This window comes from Hypanus sabinus, chromosome 8 (genome assembly GCF_030144855.1).
Source record: "Hypanus sabinus isolate sHypSab1 chromosome 8, sHypSab1.hap1, whole genome shotgun sequence".
Lineage (NCBI taxonomy): Eukaryota > Metazoa > Chordata > Chondrichthyes > Myliobatiformes > Dasyatidae > Hypanus > Hypanus sabinus.
This window is the reverse complement of record NC_082713.1, coordinates 104,946,943-104,973,186: the sequence shown is the minus strand read 5'-3', so window position 1 is coordinate 104,973,186 and position 26,244 is coordinate 104,946,943. Positions and strand designations below refer to the sequence as shown.

Genomic DNA, 26,244 nt, shown 5'->3' with positions numbered 1-26,244 from the left:
AGCACTTTCTTGACAATTTTCAGAGGACCTTAAAAAAAGAACTGTAGAGACAAATGAAGCTGGAAAAGGCTACAAAAGCATTTCTGAAGACCTGAGTGTTCATCAGTCCACAGTAAGAGAATTTGTCTCCAAATGGAGGAAACTCAGTACTGTTGCTACTCTGCCCAGGAGAGGGCATCCTGCAAAGATCACATCAAGAGCACAACGTACAATGCTGAAGGAAATGAGAAAGAACCCAAAGGTATCAGTGAAAGACCTGCAGGAATCTGTAGAACTTGCTAAAATCTCTGCTCCTATGTCCACTATAAGAAAACACTACAAGAGTGGTGTTCATGGAAGGACAGCACGGAGGAAACCACTGCTCTCAAAAAAAAACATTGCTGCACATCTCAAGTTTGCAAAAGACCACCTGGACGTTCCACAATGTTTCTGGGGCAATGTTCTGTGGACAGATGATACAAAAATTGAACTTTTTGGCAGAAATGTACATTGCTCTGTTTGGAGGAGAAAGGGCACTGCACGCCAACACCAAAACCTCATCCCAACTGTGAAGTACGGTGGAAGGAGCATCATGGCTTGGGCTGTTTTGCTGCCTCACAGCCTGGACAGCTTGCAATCATTGAGGCAAATCTGTATCAAGACATTTTACAGGAGAACGTCAGGGTAGCAGTCTATCACCTGAAGCTTAATAGAAGTTGAATAATTCAACAAGACAATGATCCAAAAAACAAGAGTAAATCTACAACAGAATGGTTTTAAAAAAAAGAAAATTTGTATTTTGGAATAGCTGAGTCAAAGTCCTGACCTTAATCCTATAGAAATGTTATGGAAGACCTGAAACAAGCAGTTTGTACAAGGAAGCCCACCAACATCCTAGAATTGAAGTTTTGTAAGGAGGAATGGTCTAAAATTCCTCCAAGCCGCTCTGCAGGCCTGACCGACAGTTACTGGAAACGTTTGATGTTATTGCTGTTCAAGGTGGTCGCACCAGTAACTGAAAACAATGGTTCACATACTTCTCCCAACAAATACATGTAATATTGGATCATTTTTCTCAATAAATAAATAAATAAATAAATAAATAAATGAACAAGTGTAATTTTTTGTGTTATTTGTTTAATTGGGTTCTCTTTATCTGGTTTTAGGTTTTATGTGAAGATCTGATTGCATTTTAGCTCATATTTATGCAAAAATTAAAACTGCACTGACACTGAACATACATGTACATGAACATACTCTGTATGCATGCAGAGCAGTAGGACAGGGACTGCATCAAGCAGCTGGCAGAAGTGCTGATGAGCATTTACAACCTTTCACTGTCCCAGGCTATGGTCCTGGCTACTTCAAAGCCGCGACTGTCATTCCAATCCCCAAGATGACAGCAGCAACATGTCTTAATGACTACAGACCTATGGCACTCAGTCCCATAGATGCCAAGGTAAGTGCATATCAACCCCACTAACCGTGAACACTGGTGCCCCATAGGTTGTGTACTAAGCCCACTTCTCTACTCTCTCTTCACCTATGACTGTACTCCTCTTCATGCTAGAAACCCAATCATCAAAGTTGAAGATGACACAACTATGATTGGCCTAATCACATAAATAACGAATCTGCACAGAGAGGAGGTGCTGAACTGTCCGCTCGGTGCAGGAATCATAACCTATCAGTCAACATCAATGCAAAAGAAATGATAATTGACTTTTGGAAGGCAAGAGGTCTCGAACAAGCCCCACTATTCATAAATGGTGAAGTAGTGGAAAGAGCTTTCCATTTCAAGTTTTTGGGGATGAACATTGCCAAGAAGCTCTTTGAGTCCATCAACACAACTTCAGGAGTAGGGAAGGCACAATGGCCACTGTACCGAGGAAAAGGATATGGAGAACCAGGAAAAAGAAAAAGACCAGGAAATCAGTGCTGAGTGTGTAAATACATTCGAGCATTTAGAGAAGGGTTAGGCCTCCTAATGAGTATTAAGGTGGATAAGTCCCCAGGACCTGATGGGACTTACCACATGTTATTGAAAGAGGTAAGATACAACATTGCTGGGCTCTTGATCAGTATCTTTGTGTTCTCTCTCGCCACAGGCAACATCCCAGAGGACTGGCGAGTGGGTAATGTTGTACCTCTATTTAAAAAGGGAACTAGAGAAAATTCTGTAAACTATAGACAAGTGATTCTCAAGTCAGTTGTAGGGAAATTGCTAGAAAAATTCTTAGGGAGAAGATACATGAGCATTTGGAAACTTATGACCTAATGAGGGAGAGCCAGTGTGGTTTTGTGTGTGGGAAGTCATGCCTTACCAACTTCACTGAGTTTATGACAAGGTGATGAGAGAGATTGATGAAGGTAGGGCAGTGGATGTAGCCTACATGGATTTTAGTAAGGCATTTGACAAAGTCTCTCATGGCAGGCTATTCCAGAAGATTAAGATGCATGGGATCTGCTATGAATTGGCTGTTTGGATTCAGAACTGGCTTGCGCATAGAAGACAGAGGATAGTGATGAAAGGAACTTAGTCAAGTAATTAATGGTGTTCCGCAGGGATCTGTGCTGGGACATCTGCTGTTTGTGATATATATATAAACAACCTGGATGAAAATGTAGATGGGTGGGTGAGTAAATTTGCAAATGATACCAAGATTGGTGGAGTCGTGGATCGTGCAGAAGACTGGCAAAGAATACATGATATAGACTATAGAATACATGATATAGACTACTGGCAGATATGGGTTGAGAAACAGCAGATGGAGTTAAACTCAGATAAATGTGAGGTGTTGTACCTTAGTAGGGGAAACACAAGGAGACAGGACACTGTTAATGGCAAGATCCTTAAGAGTGTTGCTGAACAGAGAGTTGTTGGGATCCGTGTTGGCTACACAGGTCTATAAGGTGGTTAAGAAAGCTTATGAAATAATAAACACAAAATACACTGCAGATGCTACGGTCAAATCAACACGTACAAAAGCTGGATGAACTCAGCAGGTCGGGCAGCATCCATTGAAATAAGCAGTCAATGTTTCAGGCAGAGACCCTTCGTCAGGACATGACATGACATGACAAGCAGGAAATGCTTGCTTTTACTAGGTGAGGCACTGAGTTTGAAAGTCAGGAGGTTGTGTCGCAACTTCATAAAACTCTGGTTAGGTCACTTCTGAAGTATTGTGTATAGTGCTGGCTGGTTTAGAGGGCACAATGGTCTGGGTAAACTTGGGTTATTTTCTCTAGAGCACCGGAAGCTGAGGGGAGATCTGATAGAGGTTTATGACAGGCATCACACACAAAATGCTGGTGGAACACAGCAGGCCAGGCAGCATCTATAAAGAGAAGCACTGTCGACGTTTCGGGCCAAGACCCTTCGTCGTCAGGACTAACTGAAGAGATTTGAAAGTAGTGGGGAAGAGGGGGAAATGTGAAATGATAGAAGACCAGAGGGGGTGGGATGAAGCTAAGAGCTGGAAAGGTGATTGGCGAAAGTGATACAGAGCTGGAGAAAGGAAAGGATCATGGGACGGGAGGCCTCAGGAGAAAGGGGGAGGGGGGAAGCACCAGAAGGAGATGAAGAATAGGCAGAGTGATGGGCAGAGACAGAGAGAAAAAAAACAAACAACTAAATATGTCAGGGATAAGAAGGGGTGGAGGGGCATTAACAGAAGTTAGAGAAGTCAATGTTCATGCCATCAGGTTGGAGACTACCCAGCCGGTATATAAGGTGTTGCTCCTCCAATCTGAGTGTGGTTTCATCTTGATAGTAGATGAGGCCATGGATAGACATAGCGGAATGGGAATGGGACGTGGAATTAAAATGTGTGGCCACTGGAAGATCCTGCTTTCTCTGACGGACTGAGCATAGGTGTTCAGCAAAACGGTCTCCCAGTCTGCGTCGGATTGACACTGTGCTACCCTAGCTGCAGCAAGACACATCATAAAGCACTCCAATGGGTGATTAGCTGGCTCAGCACATCATTGGGACCTGAAGACAACTTACAACTCTCAATGCCTATGGTGTGCTTGTAAGATATTTAAAGACCCATGCCATCCCAGGAACTACCTGTTCAATCTCAGGCCTTCTTGTAGGAGATAAGAAACAGTTTAGCCAAGACAATGAGACTGAAAAACAGATTCTTCCCGAGGGCTGTTGTGCAGCAGAATAATGCTGCACCCTGGCTTGTCAATGGCCTTTGAGCATTATGGACTATCAAAGTCACTTTTTGTATGTAAACATGGGGATTTTTTTCTTATCTTTATTAAGCCATACTGCATGCATTGTAAATCTGTTTTGCATGGACTGGAGCAGAACTGCAATCTTGTTGTCTTGAGCAATGACAATAAAGTTCTGTTCTATTCATTTTTACTTTGTTCTTGTGTGCAAACTTACTGCATCAACTCCAGTCTCGGTTCAACTGTTCATATTCTGGCTTGTGAGAAGCAGTATAAGACCATAAGACATAGGAGCAGAGTTAGAACATTTGGCCCATTGGCCCATTTCACCATGGCTAATCCATTTTTCTCTAAGCCTGCCTTCCTCCATATCCCTTCATACCCTGACCAATCAAATACTTATCAACCTCTGCCGTAAATATACATAGAGACCTGGCCTCCACCGCTGCTTGTAGCAATGAATTCCACAGATTCACCACTCTCTGGCTAAAGAAATTCCTCCTCAACTCTGTTCTAAAAGGATGCATCTCTATTCTGAGACTGCGTCCTCTGGTCTTAGACTCTCCCACCATAGGAAACATCCTCTCCACCGTCTATCAAGGCCTTTCATCATACAAAAGGTTTCAATGAGGTCTCTCCTCATACTTTGAATTCCAGTGAATACAGGCCTAGAGCCATCAAATGCTCTTCATATGACAAGCTGTTCAATCCCAGAATCATTTTCATGAACCTCCTTTGAATGCTGCTCAGTTTCAGACTACCCTTTCTAAGGGGCCCAAAACTGCTCACAATACTCCAACTGAGTGCGTATTAAAGTCTCAATATTGTATCCTTACTTTATCTTCTCGTCCTTTTGAAATGAATTCTAACACTGTATTTGCCTTCCTCACCACAGACTCAACCTGCAAATTAACCTTTAGGGAATCCTGCACAAGGACTCCCAAGTCCCTCTGCACCTCAGTTTTCTGTATTTTTCCCCAATTTAAAAAATAGTCTACTCTTTATTTCTTCTACAAAAGTGCGTGACCACACTCTTCCTGACACTGTATTCCATCTACCACTTCTTTGCATATTCTCCTAAATTCTTCTATTTTCTCAAGATTACCCACCCTTCTACCTATCTTCATATCAGTATACTTACTGAATAAAGGATAATGCTTAGCATAATTAGTCTAATTGCAGTTTAGTCAAACAGCCAATTGTGCAGAAATAGCTCTACAGCAATACATGAGGGCTTTTCTACTCAGTAGTAAAGGAAAAGTCCAATTAGAGCTTCCACCAATAATCATTCATCCATCATGATCAAAATACTAAGCATGACACTGACTAAATAAAAAATATCCTAATGATGTCTATCATTTAAAATAAACATTTTCTCCAAAACAATTGAACAGTAAACAGCAAAATGTGTCAGTTGCATCAAAATCCCCAAGTACCGCCATGTTTCCAGTGCCAACAAAGCAGGCCCACAACTTGCTAACCTTAACCTGTACATCTTTAGAACGTGCGAACCCATGCAGTCACAGGGAGAATGTACAAACTCCTTAAGGGCAGACGCAGCAAATGAATCTTGGTCTTCCAATTGCTGATGCTGTGAAGTGTTACTCTGGCCATTACGGGACTGTACCACCCACTATATGACCATGGCAGCTATATGGAGACTGATACTTTCATTACCATTTTCCAAAGATAACAAAAGCCACTTCACGTAGTCTCTGGGGTGCAGAAGGAAATCAGAGCACCTAGGATGTGGAGCTGAGGGACACACCCATTTGTCCGTGTACTTCTGAAGGAGGAGGTGGGGGTGGGGTTAGACGAAGGGATGTAGTATAATCTAAATTTGCTGATGAGATAAAGTGAGGCAGCAGTATGGCATATGAAAAGGATGTGGAGGCACATCAGGGACACACACCAGTTAAGTGAATAGGTATGGACATGCCAGATGGAAAATAATGTGGGGAAAAAGTGTGGTAATTTATTTTGGTAAAATAAATAAAGGCAGGGTTTTTTTTAAATGACAGAAGATTGAAAGATATCAGAGTGCAAGAAGATTTTCAACATCAATCACTGAAAATTAACATGCAATTAGAAAAGAAATGGGAAGGTAATAGTATGTCGGTTTTCATTGTGAAAGGATTTGACTATGAGAACCAGAGGACCCAGACGAGATGCTGCCTGGCTTTCTGTATACAGGTCTTGTCATCCAGTACCAGTAAAAACAACTTGTGGTGGGAAGACTGCAGCGAAGGTACATCACATTGATTCATTTTGTGGAGAATCGCCCCATGGCACAATTTCAAATAAGCTAGCTTCAGTGTCCCTAACTAATGTTCATCTTACAATCAGCATTGCTGAAACTTTATTATCCGATCATTATCACACTGTTGTTATAAAGCCTGGACAGCATGAATTGAAAGACAACATTCTCACCTTCCCTGTGAGTGCACTATAAAGATATTTCACTGGCTGCATTTTCACCAAGGACACCCACCAACCAAAACCAATTTCTTGCTGTTGTCATCAGGAAGGAAGTACAGGAGCCTCAGGACACACAGTGCCAGGTTCAGGAACAGTTATTACCCTTCAACCATCAGACTCCTGAACTAGAGTGGATAACTTCAGTCATCTCGACACTGAACTGATTCCATAACCAATGGACTCACATTCAAGGATCTCTGCAGCTCATGTTTTTGGTATTATTTATCTATTATGTGAATTTTGTGTTGCTGTCTTCTTTTCCACATTGGTTGTTTACCAGTTATTGTTGGTGAGTAGTTTTTTAAGAAAAATTGATCTTATTGTATTTCTTTGTTCCACTGTGAAATCCTGCAAGAAAATGAATCTCAGGGTAGTATAGGTATATGGTGACATATACACACTTCGATTTACTTTGAAGTTTGAATATTTTGAGAGATGATACTCAGAGTTTTTCCAAACTAATAATGGTTTAGAAACTACCTTCAGATCTTTCAGTTTTCCAAGCACCTTCTTCCCAGTAATGGCAACTTCACACACTTCTGCCCCCGTCACTCTCAAACTTCTGAAACTTCTGGCATACTGCTAGTGACTGATGCAAAATACTTCATACAGTTTCTCCGCAATTTCCTTGTCCCCACTACTACCTCTCCAGCATCATTTTCTAGTAATCCAGTATCTATTCTACATATCTCCCCATCTTTGACTTTTATACTGATTTTGAGTTCTTTGTCAGCCAAGGTTGCGTCATACTGCCTTTAGAATACTACTACTTCTTTGGGATGTATCTATCCTGCACCTTCTGAATCACTCCCACAAATTCTAGCCATTGCTGCTCTGCCGTCATCCCTGCTGGTGCTCCCTTCCAATCAAATTTGGCCAGCTCCTCTCTCATGTCTTGCAAATTCCCTTTACTCCACTGTAATACTGATAAACCTGATGTTAGCTTCTCCTTCTCAAATTGCAGGTTGAAATCTATCATATAATGATCGCTGATCCCTAAGGGGTACTTTACCGTAAACTCTCCAATCAATTCCAGTTCATTGCACAACACCCAGTCCAGAATAGTGGATCCCATAGTGGACTCAACCATAAGCTGCTTTAAAAAGCCATCTCCTAGGCATTCTACATATTCCCCCTCTTGGGATCCAGCACCACCTGATTTTCCCAATCTACCTGCAATCTACAGGCAGATGGGGCTCGTCAGCCGTGGTTGGCAGCTCATCTTGGAGAAGGAAAACTCTGATATCAAACCTCCACTGCCTTGTGGCTATACCCACTCATGGGGTAGGTTTCAGGAGTAAACCCCAACAGAAAAATCCAGAGCTGGAGTCCCTAAGGCAGTTCTACATTGAGTTAAAAAGTTGACTGGCAACTCCTGCAATGCTGCTGATACCAAACTGTATCAATCTCTGCCATTCCTTTGGGTTTATCAGATGTGTGAAGAGGGGGAGCTTGCTACATGGGCAACAACTTGCTCTCCATATTGTACTGTTCAGGCTTGCGTATCTCGATAGCTAGGACACAATATCCATAGTCGACTCTGACCGACAGAGGCCCATGCCACGATGCATGTACCTGCATATTGAAATCCCCCGTGACCACTGTAACATTGCCTTTTTGACATGCATTTTCTATCTCCCGTTGTAATTTGTAGACCATATCTTTACTGCTGTTTGAAAGTCTGTATATAATTCCCAACAAGGTATTTTCACCCTTGCAGTTTCTTAGCTCTACCCACAGCATTTCTACATCCTGTGATCCTATGTCACTGCTTTCTAATGATTTAATTTTTTACCAACAACTTCCCCTCTGCCTACCCTTTTGATATGACATCAAGATCCCAGCTATAATCTTCTTTCAGCCACCATTCAGTGATGCTCACAATGTCAAACATACCAATATGTAACTGTGCTACAAATTCAGCTGCCTTATTCTGTTTACAGTGTGCATTCAAATAAAAACTTACAGTATTGTATTCATTACCTTTTCGGTTTTGCAATTCAACTCATCTTGCGACTTTGCCCTATCATCAGCCTCACCTTGCTAGCAGTTTCAATACACTGCCTCGGTTTATAAACCAACAACCCCATCCTCAGCACTATCACTCCAGTTCCCGTACCGCTATCGAATCAGTCTAAACCTTCCCAAACATGCCCACAAGGATATTGGACTACTGGTATAACTGTCCTTATTACACAGGTCATACCTTCCCCAGAAGAGATCCCAGTGATCCAGAAATCTAAAGCCCTGCCCCCTGCATCAGTCCTGAGCCAAGCATTCACCTGACAAATCATTCTACTCTCACTGGCACGTCGGTAACCAACAGATTACTACTCCTGCTTTTCAGCTTTCTACCTAGCATCCTAAAATATCTACTCATCTTGTCTACCCATGTCACTGGTGCCAATATGTACCAGGACGCCTGGTTGCTCACCCTCCTCCTTTAGAATGATGTGACACAATCCGAGATATTCCTGACTCTGGCATCTAGGAGGCAACATACCAATCGTGCCCACAGAATCTTGTCTCTATTCCTCTGACTATGGAATCTTCCATCACCACTGCAGTCCACTTTACTTCTTCTCTTCTGAGCCTCAGTGCCACACACTCAATGCCAGAGGATGAGGTTGAGGTTTCAGGGTACTTGGAAGAGCATGATAAAATAGGCCAAAGTCAGCAAGGTTTCCTTAAGGAAAAATCTTGCCTGACAAACATTCTATATCTTAAGGAATAAAGTGCTAATCTATACAACGATTCCCTGTAAATCAGATCCTCAAGCCCTAGCGACATCCTTGTAAGTTTTCTCTGCACTATTTCAATCTTGTGATCTCCGTCTTGGAGGCTGATGTCAGAACATCCTTCAAGAGAATGCCAGTCCTGACAGTGTACCTGACTAAGCACTGAAACGTGAGCCAAGCAGCTGCCTACAGTGTTCAGTGATCTCTCACTACTATGGTCTGAGGTCTGCATTTGCTTCAAAAAGATAGCGATCACACTGGTGTCCAAGAAGAGCAGAATTTACTCACATCTACAGAAATTAAGTGCTTCAAGAGGTTGCTTATATCTAGAATTAACTCTTGCCTGAGTAAGGAGCTGGACCTGCTGCAATGTGTCTACCGTTACAACAAATCTATATTGATCGCAATCTCACTGGCTCTCCAATCTACTTAGACAACAGCAAAGAATACATCAGGATACTGTTTATCAATCAAATTTGTGTTCAATACCACATACAGTGGACTCCAGTCAACTGAGACACATCAGGACCAGCACATTTCAGCCCAATTACCTGATAAGTGACTGCCCCAATTATCTGAAGTTTCATGGAAACAGATTTTAAAAAGTAAAAAATTATGTACTTAAGTGTAATACAGAACAAATTAGAGCACATATCAATGGAGGAATTCTTCTGACTGTATATGAACAAAATTAGTGGGCACCTATTGCAGATAATGGGCCGCCTTCATACAATCCTGTCAATATTGCATCCTCCAAATCTTCCTTCTTATCGCAACATTCAAGGTGATTGCCGATAATTTTTCGTAGTTTTGAACATGCTGAATTGGTGAGATAGAAATAGCTAGGAATGAAAATGAAACTGGCATCTCCAAGCCTGAATGCTTGAAACCGCACTGAACGAAACAGCTCTGAATTGTCTTCATTATTTCTTGCCAACTATCAGTGACAAAAATCACACCGTTTGAACACAAACACAGGCAACTGATGCTATTTTAAAACTGTTCACTCAAAGCTCGATTTTGTGCCATTTTTCTTTAAAAACATCGTTCCGAAGAGTTACTCTCACCATGTTGTTGTACACACTTTAACCTCAACTAAATGACCACAATCTTACACAAGCAACAAATGAGTTGAATATCTGAGCTTGGAGTCTCTTGGTGCCCAGGAAAAAGTTGCTAGATTCTGTTTGAATACCAATATCTCAGTTCTCTCCTTCAGAGCAAGATCCAATGTAAATAAGCTCTTCTTTCTCAAAGTATTTAAACTACCAAAGCCAAACTGTGACTACAGCAAGAGTAACTATGTTGCTTAGACCACAGGAAGCTTGAGAAAATATGTAGAATTATTCAAATTCTCTTGCACATTTTCACTGATGGTGGGCACACCTGAAGGGTGGTTGAAGCAGAGTTCATTACTGGCACAGGTCATGGTTGAATGAAGGAAAGGTGACACAAAACCTGTGGTCTATCAGGCAGCAATGATCCCTGTCCCCCTTCTGTGCGCTCCTGAAACCTGGCTTTACTGCATTTGACACTGAAATTGCTCCAGACCCACTTGAAGACAGACCAAGGTCAGTGTCATCAGCCTTCACTTTGAGGAAAGGCAGTCGATTACACTGTCGATCACACATCTAGCACTGAACTCCTGACACTGGCTCTTTGCTCCAAGCTCTTTCAAGGGAAAAGGTTGTAAGGCATTCAGAGGGAAAACTTCAAGGATGTATTTTTGACTTTTTGCCTATGTAAAGATTACATTTAAGAGCAAATCAACAGGCATTAAAACACTTTCACCATTAAGAAGAAAATTAGATCTTTCTGGGTCCTGATCAACTATCCTAAGGAAGAGTTCATTGCTAATGACTTGGTGAGCAGTTGCTCTCTTTCTTTCTACGAAGGCACAGATGGCCATCCAGCTTTCAAGCTGGAGGATGGATTCTCCCTGGTTACTAACCAGCAGGGTAACATGAACCTTATAAAGAAATGATATAGAGTAGCTATGACAGCTAAGTTCAACCCTTTTGTCCTCTGTAAAGAGTCTGTACGTCCTCCCCATGGAATGCATGGGTTTCCTCCAGGTGCTCGTTTCCTTCCACAGTTCAAAGATGTAGTAGTTGGTAGGTTAATTGGTCATTGTAAATTATTCCATGATTCCATGAACGGCTCAAAGGGCCTATACTGTGCTATATCTCTAAATATGCAGGATATCCCTTCCTCTAAAGAGCTGAAAGCCAACAACTAGGATTCCACAGATTCTCCATTGTCTGGCTAAAGCTGACCCTCCTCATCTCTGCTCTAGAGGGATGTCATTCTGTCTGTCACTATTAGAAGCATCCTCTCCACATCCACTCTATCCACACCTTTCAGTATTCAGTAGGTCTTGATGAGAACCCTCCCCATTCTTCTAAACTACACAGATTCCAAGGCATTAAATGCTACTTATCTGGGATCATTCTCCTGGAGGCTTAGACTGTTTTCCATGAGAAAGGGAAGGTTGAGGGGAGATTTGCTCAAATAAAAATGATGGGAGATCTGAGAAAATAGTGGAAAGCAGATAATGGGTCCAGGACTAGAGATCACAGCTACAAAATAGAATTTGTTGGAACATGAGAAAATTGTTTTACTCAATATCTGAAGGAAATATGGAATGCACTACATGTAGACATTGTGGAGACAGATTCCACTGGGTGGTCTACAGGAGGGAACTGGGTATATAGCCATATAACAAACACAGCACGGAAACAGGCCATCTCGGCCCACCTAGTCCGTGCCGAACTCTTAATCTCACCTGGTCCCACCTACCCGCACTCAGCCCATAACCCTCCACTCCTTTCCTGTCCATATACCTATCCAATTTTACCTTAAATGACACAACTGAACTGGCCTCTACTACTTCTACAGGAAGCTCATTCCACACAGCTATCACTCTCTGAGTAAAGAAATACCCCCTCGTGTTTCCCTTAAACTTCTGCCCCCTAACTCTCAAATCATGTCCTCTCGTTTGAATCTCCCCTACTCTCAATGGAAACAGCCTATTCATGTCAACTCTATCTATCCCTCTCAAAATTTTAAATACCTCGATCAAATCCCCCCTCAACCTTCTACGCTCCAATGAATAGAGACCTAACTTGTTCAACCTTTCTCTGTAACTTAAGTGCTGAAACCCAGGTAACATCCTAGTAAATCGTCTCTGCACTCTCTCTAATTTATTGATATCTTTCCTATAATTTGGTGACCAGAACTGGACACAATATTCCAAATTTGGCCTTACCAATGCCTTGTACAATTTTAACATTACATCCCAACTTCTGTACTCAATGCTCTGATTTATAAAGGCCAGCGTTCCAAAAGCCTTCTTCACCACCCTATCTACATGGAACTCCACCTTCAGGGAACTATGCACTGTTATTCCTAGATCTCTCTGTTCCACTGCATTCCTCAATGCCCTACCATTTACCCTGTATGTTCTATTTGGATTATTCCTGCCAAAATGTAGAACCTCACACTTCTCAGCATTAAACTCCATCTGCCAACATTCAGCCCATTCTTCTAACCGGCATAAATCTCCCTGCAAGCTTTGAAAACCCTCCTCATTATCCACAACACCTCCTACCTTAGTATCATCGGCATACTTACTAATCCAATTTACCACCCCATCATCCAGATCATTTATGTATATTACAAACTACATTGGGCCCAAAACAGATCCCTGAGGCACCCCGCTAGTCACCAGCCTCCATCCCGATAAACAATTATCCACCACTACTCTCTGGCATCTCCCATCTAGCCACTGTTGAATCCATTTTATTACTCCAGCATTAATACCTAACGACTGAACCTTCTTAACTAACCTTCCATGTGGAACTTTGTCAAAGGCTTTGCTGAAGTCCATATAGACTACATCCACTGCCTTACCCTCGTCAACATTCCTCGTAACTTCTTCAAAACATTCAATAAGGTTTGTCAAACATGACCTTCCTCGCACAAATCCATGCTGGCTACTCCTAATCAGATCCTGTCTATCCAGATAATTATTAATACTATCTCTAAGAATACTTTACATTAATTTACCCACCACTGATCTCAAACTGACAGGTCTATAATTGCTAGGCTTACTTCTAGAACCCTTTTCAAACAATGGAACCACATGAGCAATACGCCAATCTTCCGGCACAATCCCCGTTTCTAATGACATCTGAAAAATCTCCGTCAGAGCTCCTGCTATCTCTACACAAACTTCCCTCAAGGTCCTGGGGAATATCCTGTCAGGACCCGGAGATTTATCCACTTTTAAATTTCTTAAAAGTGCCAATACTTCCACCTCATTAATTGTCATAGGTTCCATAACTTTCTTACTTGTTTCCCACACCTTACACAATTCAATATCCTTCTCCTTAGTGAATACCAAAGAGAAGAAATCGTTCAAAATCTCTCCCATCTCCCTCGGCTCCACACATAGCTGACCACCCTGACTCTCTGAGGGACCAATTTTATCCCTCACTATCCTCTTGCTTTTAATATAACTGTAGAAACCTTTCGGATTTACTTTCACCTTATTTGCCAAACCAACCTCGTATCTTCTTTTAGCTTTTCTAATCTCTTTATTAATATTCCTTTTACATTCTTTACACTCCTCGAGCAACTCCTTTACTCCATGTTGGCTATATCTATTGTAGACATCCCTCTTTTTCCGAACCAAGTTTCTAATATCCCTTGAAAACCATGGTGCTTTCAAATCTTTAACCTTTCCTTTCAACCTAACAGGAACATAAAGATTCTGTACCCTCATAATTTCACCCTTAAATGACCTCCATTTCTCTATTACATCCTTCCCATAAAACAACTTGACCCAATCCACTCTCTCTAAATCCCTTCGCATCTCCTCAAAGTTAGCCTTTCTCCAATCAAAAATCTCAACTCTAGGTCCAGTCCTGTCCTTCTCCATAATTATATTGAAGCTAATGCTACTGTGATCACTGGACCCGAAGTGCTCCCCAACACGTACATCTGTCAGCTGACCTATCGCATTCCCTAACAGGAGATCCAACACTGCCCCATCTCTAGTCGGTACTTCTACGTATTGTTGCAAAAAACTATCCTGCACACATTTCACAAACTCTAAACCATCCAGCCCTTTTACAGAATGAGCTTCCCAGTCTTGGTGTGGAAAATTAAAATCTCCCACAATCACCACCTTGTGTTTACTACAAATATCTGCTACCTCCTTACACATTTGCTCTTCCAACTCATGCTCCCCATTAGGTGGCCTATAAAACACTCCTATCAGTGTCACTACACCTTTCCCATTCTTCAATTCCACCCAAATAGCCTCCCTGGAGGAGCTCTCTAATCTATCCTTCCAAAGCACCGCCATAAGATTTTCTCGGACAAGTAATGCAACACCTCCTCCTCTGGCCCCTCCTACTCTATCACACCCGAAGCAACTAAATCCAGGAATATTTAGTTACCAATCACACCCTTCCTGCAACCATGTTTCACTAATAGCTACACTATGGCCTAGACCCCAAACGTAACCTGCTTATTCCTCTCCATAGATACTGCCTGACTTGTTGTTTCTCCAGCATTTTGCGTATTTTGCTCAAGATTTCCAGCCTCTGCAGAATTTCTTGTGTTTATGATGCAATACAACTCTCTTTAAAAGCTATATAAGCATACAATGCCAAAATTAGTCATATGCTTCCATGATGAAGAAATCACCACCAGAAAATCAGAATTAAATTGAAGTTCAGTCAATGTTCATCAAGTCTACAAACACACCTCTCATTGTTTTGCAATACAGTCTGCCCTCCTTGTCAACCAACCGCAGATTGGGAAAACCCGGAAGTTCTCTCTCCAGCACTCGTTGCTTGAGCATGTACAGACTATTTTTTTCTTGTCATTATCCCCTAAACAATACAGTATAACAACTATTTACACAGCATTTACATTGCATTGGGTATTATAAGTAATCTAGAGAGTCCCCGGGTTATGAATGAGTTCAATTCCTGAGTCCGTCTTTAAGTTGGAAAAGGTACATCCGGTATTATTTAGCGTCAGTTAGTCAAACATTTTACCTTTCTATGCATATAAAACACCTAAGAAACATACGTATTTCAATAAATTAAACCACTGCGTTGCTTAGTAATAATTGTAGCTTTCATCGGTGCAGGGCCTTTCACATTCTCCATTAAAATTGTTCCGATCATTGACCGACTGTAGCCTAACGCTTTTCCAATGACCAATGACATTTCACCTCTTTCCGATCACTTTATTACTTCCATCTTATTTTCAATCGCGATCGTGATTATTTTCATGAACAGAAACACTGTGGATTCAGAGCTGCGCCACCAGGTCCTAATGTCCACCGCACAGAGACATGTTAAATAAAGTCTGGGGTTCCGCTGGGTCCTAAAGACCACTGCACTGATACATGTTAAAAAGGGACTTGAGCATCCACAAATTTTGATATCCGTGGGGGGTCCCGGAACCAATCCCCCATGGATAAGGAGGGCCAACTGTATTTGTTTTAGGAACTTAAAATGTTCATGTCTCTGCACTGTATTGCTGCTGCAAAACAAAATTTCACATCGTATAATTCAGTGCTAATAAAGCTGTTTGTGATTCTGAAGTCAGGCAGCATGTGGAGAAATAGTACCTGTTGCATATTACCAGTATTTTCAGTTTTTACTCCTGCACTCAGTAAGAATAACTCTGCCATTTTACCTGATTTGGGGCGGGTGTATACGAATGCCCAATTGACCATTAAAAGCTCTGAAATGGCCTGACAAGTCAGTTAGGCATGAGCACAAAATGCTACTTTTCAGCACTGCACTGATCCTAAATGTGTACAAATTTTTAAAAAGACTGCATTTTACAGCCTCTGTCACAACCTCTATTCAAAGCGCATACATCAAACAAAGCATAGGCATTTCTGAAACATTGAAGAAGCAGAAATTATGCAGTAACGTTCACATTGATTTCTTACTTTTGATTGCTATTTCATGATCCAAAGATAGTCAATGAAATGTGTGCCGTGGTTTTAAAAATATAAACTTCAGATCAATTGACTCTGACTGCTCATTTACATCATACAGTGACCCCACTAGAATCATTAAATTGCAGGAAAGACAGAGGACATTTAACCTGATTCTTAAGTATCTGCCTCAGGACCCGGTTTCACAGCAGCACAATCAGATAAATCAAAGTAGGAACAAGGTAAACACAGACTCTTTACTGTCTTATACAGGACGAGTTGTCTTTCGTAAAAAATCCAGGATCAACTTTATTCGCCATAAATATTTACATGCATTAGGAATCTGCTGTGGTGTGTGGGGCAGGGTGTGACATTCAATGTTCAACACATTAAAAAATAAAGAATTATATAAAAATAAAGTTTTAAGTAGGGATATGGAATAAAAAGCACATATGTATCAGCATGTATTTACAATGTAAACAGTTTTAAATGGTTTAAAGTGTTTGCAGTCAGTGATGGGGGGGTAATAGATAGGGGGAGGTTGGCACAAAGGTGGGGATCCAACTAGAATGGTTGATTAGAGCAGCGACGGTAACTGAATCCTGATCACTGACGCTGTAAAGCGTTATGCTACCGAACAATGTGAGTAGGCTCCTTACAATGACAAACTTGCACTGGGGGACTTTGTAGAACTTGAGACATTTTTATAGCAACTCCAGTGCATTTTTACTAGTAATGAAAATGATAAAGTATTTGGTTCCGCAGGTTGTGTTGTGCTATTATCACCTTAGCCTGGCACTGAATATTAATAAAGTCAAACTCCAGCCATGGAATCATTCCTTCTCAAGAAAACAACTTGTCTTTTTATCTGAAGTGTGCCAGAGTTTGCTCCACTAATGAATCTCTTCAAAATGATAAATTATTCTAATCACCTCAAGCGCCATTTAAATCCCTCTGAATCGAGCAATGGTGTAACTGAGATGTTACTGGTTTGGAATAAGTACCCTTCAATAACTTGCTGGGTAGAGAGGCACTAAGAGAAGCTGAACAAGTAATTTCTATACAAGTTACAATACAACCACTTGGAAACAAAGCACTTTTCCTTCGTATTAGATGTGAAAAGGTGCAAGGAGCAGAAGACACTTCACACTCAAACACAAAAGGGAACAATTCACAGTGGTGATGTCATTGTTTTTTCCTTTCATGTAGCTTGAAACAAAGGTGGCAGGAGCCACACTCTGGCGAGTAGGAGTTTAGGAAGGACTTCCAACATTGACAGAGTTTCATCCTATTGTGCTTCTCTAAAGCCAGAGGTCCTCTTCCAAGGACAGGTACTAAATCCTCACTTCACACCACCGAGGCTACTTGATCTGCTGAGAATCTCCAGCAAAGTCCTGCTTGTGGTTACAGCAGAGTCTTGTGCAACTGTGCCCTCCCTTTCCCAATGGCAGGTTTACAGACTGGGTCTAGCTTTGGTGGAGGGACCCCTTCCTCCATCTGATGTGGAGCAGGGTGGGGGGGGGGGGGGGAAGAGATGAGGTACTTTCACTCTCCGACCCCGTGTCAGTGCAGTGGTCCACTTCTTTCCCTGCTGCTGCCGCCAGCGCCCAGTCCTGGGACAGGGATCCCAGAATAATTCCTCGCCACACTCTGACCCCAAGACCCCCGCCTCCTGCTGAGACCAATGCCTGCCACCTCCCCCTCACCCCTCCCTTCTCTCCCCCACCCTCCCGACCTTTCACCCTGTCAATCCGCCATTTCCAAACTCTCTCACACCCCACCCTGACTCCTCCCCATCATCCTGATCAACGTTCCTCCCCTCCCCTCCCCTCCCCCTCTCTCCCCCATCATTCTGACCCCCCTCCCTCCGTCCCCGATCTCTCCCTTCACTCCCACCCCTTGACTGCGAGACCCCCGAACCCCGGACCCCTCCCCGCTCCCTCACCTCTTTGACGGGAGGAAACTTCTTCCGACACTCCAACGACAGGCTCCGCAGGTCGCTCTGCATGTTCTCCAGCAGCTTCTTCACGGCCTCGGGTGATGAGGTGGTCATCTTTCCCCTCCGCAGGACGCGGCTGTCCTATCGCCACCCCCCGGACTCCGGCGCTCCCCTCCCGGGCTGAGTTAGGCTGCAAAACCCGAGGCCGCGGCGCGCACCCCCACCGCCCTCACGCCCACAAACCCGCGCGCCTCCGACACGTCAGCCGGACTTCCGTAAACACAGGCCGAATGGGAAGTGATGCAGACACCAGTCGCCCACAGCGCCGTCTAGTGTACCGGAGGTTACAGTGCGGGCTGGTGCCCTCCGCCTCGCCGCCTGTCGGTCGGAGGTCGTGGAGGCGCCATCCTGCAGCTGGAGCGCCCCCCTGTGGTCCTTTGGGGTAAAACATCAGGGCTGCATGGTAATAGTTATGTAAATATCCAGAAAACTACAATACCAAACACCAGTAGGATAGGCCAACAGTTCATAGCAATTGAGAGGTCAATGTGCATGGGTATGCCCGTACCTTAGGTTTTACCTGCATGAGCTGAGATAAAATAAAATTAAGAAAAAGCAGATGTAAAAATGTAATCATAAAGAAGGCACACCAGCGGCTATACTTAATTAGGAGTTTGAAGAAATTTGGTATGTCTAGCAAATTCCTACAGATGTACGGTGGAAATCATTCTGACTGGCTGGTATGGAAGTACCAAAGCAAAGAGGCTTCATCAAGGACATCTTCCAAACATGGTGCCTCAGGAAGGCAGCATCCATCATTAAGAACCCTCATCATCTGGAACCTGCCCTGTTCTCATTGCTGCTGTCAGTGAGGAGGTACAGGAGCCTGAGGGCCCAGATTCAATGTTTCCACTGTCTGATTTCCAAATGGTCTGTGAGCCCATGAACACTCCCTCACTATTCCTCTTTTGCACTAATAAATTATTGTAATTTATATTAATTTGTTATGCCTGCAATGCACCGACGCTGCCAAATATATTTCATGCTTATGTCAGTGACTGTAACACACACAAAATGCTGGAGGAACTCAGCAGGCCAGGCAGCATCTATGGAGAGAAATAAACAGTCGACATTTTGGGCTGAGACCCTTTGGCAGAGCTGGAGAAAAAAAGATGAGGAGTAGATTTAAAAGGTGGGGGAAGGGGAGAGAGAAACACCAGAGATAAGGTGAGAGAGCGAAAGGGGGGTGGGAAATGGTAAAGGGAGGGCCCCTTTTCCCTCTTCTCACCTTATCTCCTTGCCCACCCATTACCTCCCTCTGGTGCTCCTCCCCCCCTTTCTTTCTTCCATAGCTTTCTGTCTCTTTCATCAATCAACTTCACAGCTCTTTGGTTCATCCCTGCCCCCTCCCAGTTTCACCTTACCTCCTTGTGTTTCTCTCTCCCCACCTTTCAAATCTACTCAGCTTTTTTCTCTCCAGTCCTGCCGAAGGGTCTCGGCCCGAAACATCGACTGATCGACTGTACTTTTTCCCCTCAGATGCCGAGACCCTCCAGCATTCTGCCAGTGTTGCTTGGATTTCCAGCATCTGCAGATTTTCTCTAGTTTGTCAGTGACAATAAGCCTGACTTTGATTCTGTCTAAGTTCTTCTACCGCTTTGTGCATTGATTCATGGAGGGAAGAACAGTCCAGGTAGCTGGGAATTAAACAAGTTTCCTTTGGACCAGAACCTTTACATTAACCAGCTTCTGTTTCAGCTCAAGAGCACAAACTGTCCATCCTGGAAGCTAGAAATTAATTGGAGTGTTCGGAGCATCTCTCATGAAACAAGATGGTTAGTAGTGCAATCACTTGAGTGGAGCATGATGTTCCGCTCAGAGGTTGTCTATTGACTGGTGGCTGTAGAGGCTGATCCCGGGATCCACGTATTCTGGCGTAGCGTGGGCGAGAGTAAGTGGTGGCTGTTCAGTCTCTCATTTCACAGCAGCCCTTTGTTCTCTGCAGTACGGAGGAGCACGTTGTGCAGCTCCCTCTTGGACAGTTTTCCTCCGGGTGTATCTCTCAAGTGCAACGTCTTCCCAGTTTTTAGATGGAGGATGTGTTGATGCTCTTTAGGCTGGTTTTGATGTTATCTTTGAAGCGTTTCCTTTGCCCAACACTGACCTTGAAGGATCTGTTTGGGGAGACGCGAGTCAGACATCTGAATGACATGACCAACCCATCAGAGCTGATGCTGCTCTGTCACACTGGAGATGCTGTTCACGCTGGAGTAAGTGGAAAGATCAACTGGGAAAGTGGGCAAGGGAATAAAGATTTGGACAACTGCGAAGTGACAGGGCGTGCAGTGAATATCCCTGAGGGGTGTTGTTGGGCAGAGGGACTTTAGGGCACTGTTCTCAGGAAGTGATGACGGTGGTGTACTATTCTCACCAGCTGAGGCTGAGGATGCTGGGGCAAGCATTATTTGTTCATTTAGGGTCACAGTCTAAAATATTAACTCTTTACTGTCCTCCACAGATGCTGCCAGACACGCTGAGTTAGAACATAGAACAGTACAATATAGACAGGCCATTCAGCCCACAATGTTGTGCTGGCCTTTTAACCTAACCAAAGGTCAATCTAACCCTTCCCTCCCACATAGCCCTCTGTTTTTCTAGCCAGTGTGTGGGAAAGGCCTAGACAGAGTGGATGTGTGGAGGATGTTTCCTATGGTGGGGAGTCTAGGACCAGGGGGCACATTCTCAGAATAGAAAGACATCTCTTTAGAACAGAGGTAAGGAGGAATTTATTTAGCATGATGGTGGTGAATCTGTGGAATTCATTGCCACAGATAGCTGTGGAGGCCTTGTCATTAAGTATATTCAAAGTTGATAGGTTCCTGATTAGTAAGGGTTTTAACGGTTACGGGGAGAAGGCAGGAAAATGAGAGCGAGGGAGATAATGAATCAGCCATGATGGAACAGTGCAGAAGATCCAATGGGCTGAGTGGCCTAATTCTGCTCCTTTGTCTTTAAAGTCTTATGTGTAGATTTGAGGTTGGGGTTGGCACTGGAAGAGTTTTATAAATTAAAACATCCTTCAGGAGTTGGGATGTTATTGAAGTTGTATGACATTGGTGAAGCCACATTTGGAGTATTGTGTATGATTTCCTACCTACAGGTATGACAGAAAGAGTGCAGAGAAAAATTTACAAGGACATTACCAGGACTTGAGTTACAGGGGAAGGTTGGATGGGTCAGATCTTTGTTCCCTGGAGAACGAGGGGAGATTTAATAGTTTGGCCTCCGTCAGTCATGGTCGACCATGGGTACTGCGTCTCTGATAGTCACTGGTTTATTGAGCAGCGTCGACTGTGGCTATTGAGGCCGATCCTGCCACAGTTGCTACATTTGTAGGGCATCGTGGAATTGTTTTCTGCTGTCTGCTGTGCTTTCTGTTTAGCTCTCTGCTCCTCAAACTGGCTCAGGATCACTCTTCCGCCTTGCTCTAGGTGTTGCTGAAGATTACCTCACCATTTGTTGCTGTCATCTGCCGTGTCCTCCCAGCACTCTGTGTTGATTTTTAAGGCTTTCATGTCGCACTTGCAGGGGTCCTTGAAGCGAAGCTGGAGTCTACCAACGTTCCTCTTGCCTGTTGCTACTCCTCAGTGGAGGATGTCCTTTGGCAATCTACCATCCTTCACATGACGGACGTGGCCCAGCCAGCACAGTCTATATTGTCTTAAAAGCGTGAACGTTGTGGGAAGTCTAGCATGGGAGAGGACCTCGAAGTTCGAGACTTTGTCTCTCCAGGTGATGCCGAGCATGCGGCGTAGGCTGCACAGGTGAAAACTTGAGTTTCCTCTCCTGCTTGGAGTAGATGGTCCAAGTCTTGCTACCATACAGGAGGGTACTGGTAACGCATGCATTGTACACAGCAGTCTTGGTCTTTGTAGCAGGTTTCAGATTCTCCCAGACCCATGAGGAGAGTCAAGCAAGGATTGATGCTGCTTTGCTGATATGCCTATTGATTTCAGCACCAAGGGAGAGAGTGTTGTTAATGGTCGACCCCAAGTATGTGAACTCGTAGACCACTTCTAGAGCGTAATTGTCGATGGTAATGACTGGTGTCTCCACTACATTCTGGGCAAGGACATTAGTTTTCTTAGGCTGATGGTAAGCCCGAAGTCCTTGCATGCCTTAGAGGAGTGGTCCATGAGAGTTTGTAGTTGCTGTTTGGTGTGTGAGGTTATAGCCGCATCATCGGCAAAGAGTATATCATGTATTAAGATCTTTCGCACCTTTGTTCTTGCTCTCAGGTGCACAGGGTTGAACAGCCGCCCATCAGACCTGGTATGCATGTAGATGCCTTCTGTCGACATCCCAAATGCATACTTCAATAGCAGAGAGAAAAAGATGCTGAATAATGTTGGGGCCAACACGCATCCTTGTTTGACTTCACTATGAATAGTGAAGGGTTCTGATGAGCTGCCACCGTACTGAACAGTAGCCCTCATGTCGTGATGGAATGACTTGATGATACTTTGGAGTTTCGGGGGACAGCTGATCTTGAGGAGAATATGAAAGAGCCCATCCCTGCTGACAAGGTCAAGTGCCTTGCCAAGTCGATGAAAGCAACATAGAAGGGTTTCTGTTGTTCCCTGCACTTCTCCTGGAGTTGACGGAGTGGGAAATTCATGTCGACAGTTGATGTCCTTGTGCGAAAACTACATTGGGACTCAGGGTAGACCAGTTCTGCCAGAGTTTGTAGACATGCCAGAGTTACACAAGCAAAGACTTTGCCGACAATACTCAGGAGGGAGATACCCCTATAGTTGTTGCAATTGCTCCTATCACCCTTGTTGTACAAAGTGATGATTTTGGAGTCGCACATATCCTGTGGTACGGCTCCTTCCTTCCAGCACCGACGGAGGACCTCATGTAAAGGTTGGAGGAGTGAGCTCTTGCAGTGTTTGATCAGGTCTGGAGGAATCCCATCATTTCCAGGAGCTTTCCCTGGGGCCAGACTGTCAATTGCTGTGCTGAGGTCCTCAATGGTTGGTTCGGAGTTGAGTTCATCCATGACTGGTTGTCAATCGATGGCATTAATGGCTGAGCTAACAACAACATTTTCCCTCAAACAGAGCTCAGTGTAGTGTTCTACCCAGCGTTCCATCTGCTTGCTTTTATCAGTGATTATTTCACCGCTGGATGACTTCAGGGGTGCTGTCTTGCTCTGCAATGGGCCAAGGGCCTTCTTGATATCATAATGCATCGATCTGATGTTGCCTGTCACAGCTGCTGTCTGAATGTCCTCACTCATTTGCACACTGCCTTGCAGTCTGTTGCACTTTGCTTCTAGCAGCTCGAAGTGTTTGGTTGGATGGTGAGCGCTTGTACTCTGTGAGAGCTGCACGCTTGGCTTCGATGACATGAGTCATGATGTTGGACTTTGCCTCAACCCAGTCACTGCTCTTTGTGGTCTTTCTTCCACAGATAGAGAGTGCTGATCCGCGGACGGTGTCGCGAAGGTATGACCATTGTTCTGTTGCAGTATCTCCTTGTGAGGAGGTATCATGGCACCCTGTACCGACTTGGCAAACTTTTCTGACTGTTTCATCTCTGTTGTGTTGATGCAAGGTTTTCCAGTTTGTTTGGAGTGGTGGATTTTCTTTGGACATAGTATAATCTTGCAGCGTACTAAAGCATGATCCATATCGCAGTCTGCACTGCGGTATGAGCCAGTGATTAGTACAGAGTTGATGAAAGGGTGCCTGGTGATAGTCGTGTCTAGTTGGTGCCAGTGTTTAGACCGTGGATGTCACCATGAGCCCTTGTACTCTGACTTCGTCTGTAAGTAGGAGTTAGTTACACACAGGCCATGATAGGAGCAGAACTCCAGGAGATGTTGTCCATTTTCATTTATTTTGCCAATTCCAAAGTGGCCAAGACAAGATGGCCAGGAATCGTTATCAGTTCTCACTCTGGCATTGAAGTCACCAAGGAGAATGAGGCGCTCATCACTGGGAATATTCCTGACAACAGCTTCTAATTTGTCATAGAACATGTCTTTTGCTTCAGAGGTGGAGTTCAAGGCAGGAGCATACACACTGACGAGAGATACTGGGCCATGACTGGTGTGTAGGCGGAGAGTCATTAGTCACTCTGATCCATCTTCTGGTGGCTCCACCATTTGCAACAAGGAAGTCCTAACGGCAAAACCCACTCCATGCTCTCGGGGCTCGACTTGGTTCTTTCCCTGCCAGAAAAATGTGTAGTCCATTTCCTTCAGTGTACCTGAATCTGCCAAACGTGTTTCTTGTAGGGTAGCTATATCTACAGTACCTTGAGCCTTAGTAGCTCATTGTTAATGACTGCTGCTTTTCGTACATCTTCGATATCCTTGAGGTTTTGGTGAAGTCCAGTCATCATTGTGCAGGCATTCCAACATCCCAACTTGAGGAGAGTTGTGTGATTCGATAGGTTTTCTTTCTTGCCTGGTGTAGTAGTTGCAGTCAGCTCTTCGTGGAATAATCCATCATCCCCATGCAGCCAATGAGGAAGACTGACTGTGGCGGGACTGCACCTTATTGGCTGGGGGCTGCCCAGCTCGAGGTGGGGGGTAGCTGTCTAGTGAAACACGATGGTCTCTCCCACAGTCGGAAGCAACCCCGGCGCCATGCTCTACGCCAATCAAGCATTATAACTTATAACCAGTAACTTCTGCTTCCCGTGTTTGTCCGGCACTATAAAGAGAAGCTGGAGTGGCCTCTCCAGAGTGCAAGCCAGGGCAGAGTTGATGTGGAGATGCGTCTGTTGCCCATGCAGTGGGACACCCCCCACGCTGATGACCGGTCCAAAGGAACGACGAACGTCGGTACAGTTTGGTGCCAGCAGCGTTGCAGGAGTTGCCGTGTCGGTCAGCCGCCTTCGGGACTCCGACTCCGGATTTGTCCTCGGGGTTTACTCCCAAAGCCTTTCCCGTGAGCGGGTATAGCCGCAAGGCAGCGGAGGTTTGAAATCGGAGTTTTCCCTGTCCTATATGAGCTACCATCCGCCCAGAGCAACTGGTTTTAAGGTGGCAGTGGTCTGCCTTTGCCCCTTCTCAGTGAGAACAGCTCTGCTGGGCATAAGAACGATGTCACACGTGAAGGCCAAGGAGTTGGACTTGGTTGTCAGAGGCTGCTTGAGACGCAGGCCATGAAGAGCATTTGTTTAGCAGTGGGACCTCGGCTTGTGATTTGATAGAGGCATACAAAATTATGAGTATCGAGAGAGTAAATGCAAGCAGGCTGAGGTTGTGTGAGACTAGAACGAGAGGTCATAGGTTAATGGAGAAAGGCGAAATATTAAATATTTAAGGGAACCTGAGCGGGTCAATCTTCACTCAGGGGCTGCTTCAAATGTCAAACGAGTTGCCTGTGGAAGTAGTTTTGATTGCAACAATTGAGAGAAGTTTGGATAGGTACATGGATGTGAGGGGTATGGAGGTCGATGAGACTAGGCAAAATAACAGTTTGTCATGGACTACATGATATCTGTGGTGTGGTGTTCTATGAGTCTGGCGTGATCTTCATTTCAATGGACAGGAAAGTTGCAGGTGGTTTGGGTTTCTATGTATAGTGGATTCTGGTTAATCCGGTCAGCAGCTTATTTGGGACAAAAAACAAACTAAATACAGGAAAATATCTAGGATTCCCTTTATAATAACACTATGCCATTTATTTGGGACAGGAGACTGTTGAACAGTCTCGAACTAACATCAGTCACATGCAATTTTGTGGCCGTTAGACACTACACTATGCTTAGAGTAAACAGTTTTTAAATAGTGTCAGTTTGTGTTAAAAAAGCAGTCATTGATTCTGGTGATGTCATCGTTGAGAATGGCAGCTTAAGTCACTAGCTCCTCCAGAAAAGCACGTATTAAGCCCGATTAACCCGTCAAATATAATATTTTTTGAAAAATATTTGAACTGAAA

The 26,244-nt window shown here is 43.9% G+C and overlaps 1 protein-coding gene across 2 annotated transcripts in view; it reads right to left on the bottom strand.

Annotated features, from left to right (window-relative positions):
- Nucleotides 1-18,542, bottom strand: part of mon2 (MON2 homolog, regulator of endosome-to-Golgi trafficking) — a 177,763-nt gene extending 159,221 nt beyond the window's left edge. The window contains exon 1 of one of the 2 annotated variants that reach the window (XM_059977529.1): nucleotides 18,293-18,542. In XM_059977529.1, coding sequence (XP_059833512.1) covers nucleotides 18,293-18,400 — 108 coding nt within the window. In that variant the 5' untranslated portion in view covers nucleotides 18,401-18,542. The remainder of the gene's footprint in view (nucleotides 1-18,292) is intronic. The other variant, XM_059977528.1, reaches the window with a different exon arrangement.
- Between the last annotated feature and the right edge of the window lie 7,702 nt (nucleotides 18,543-26,244).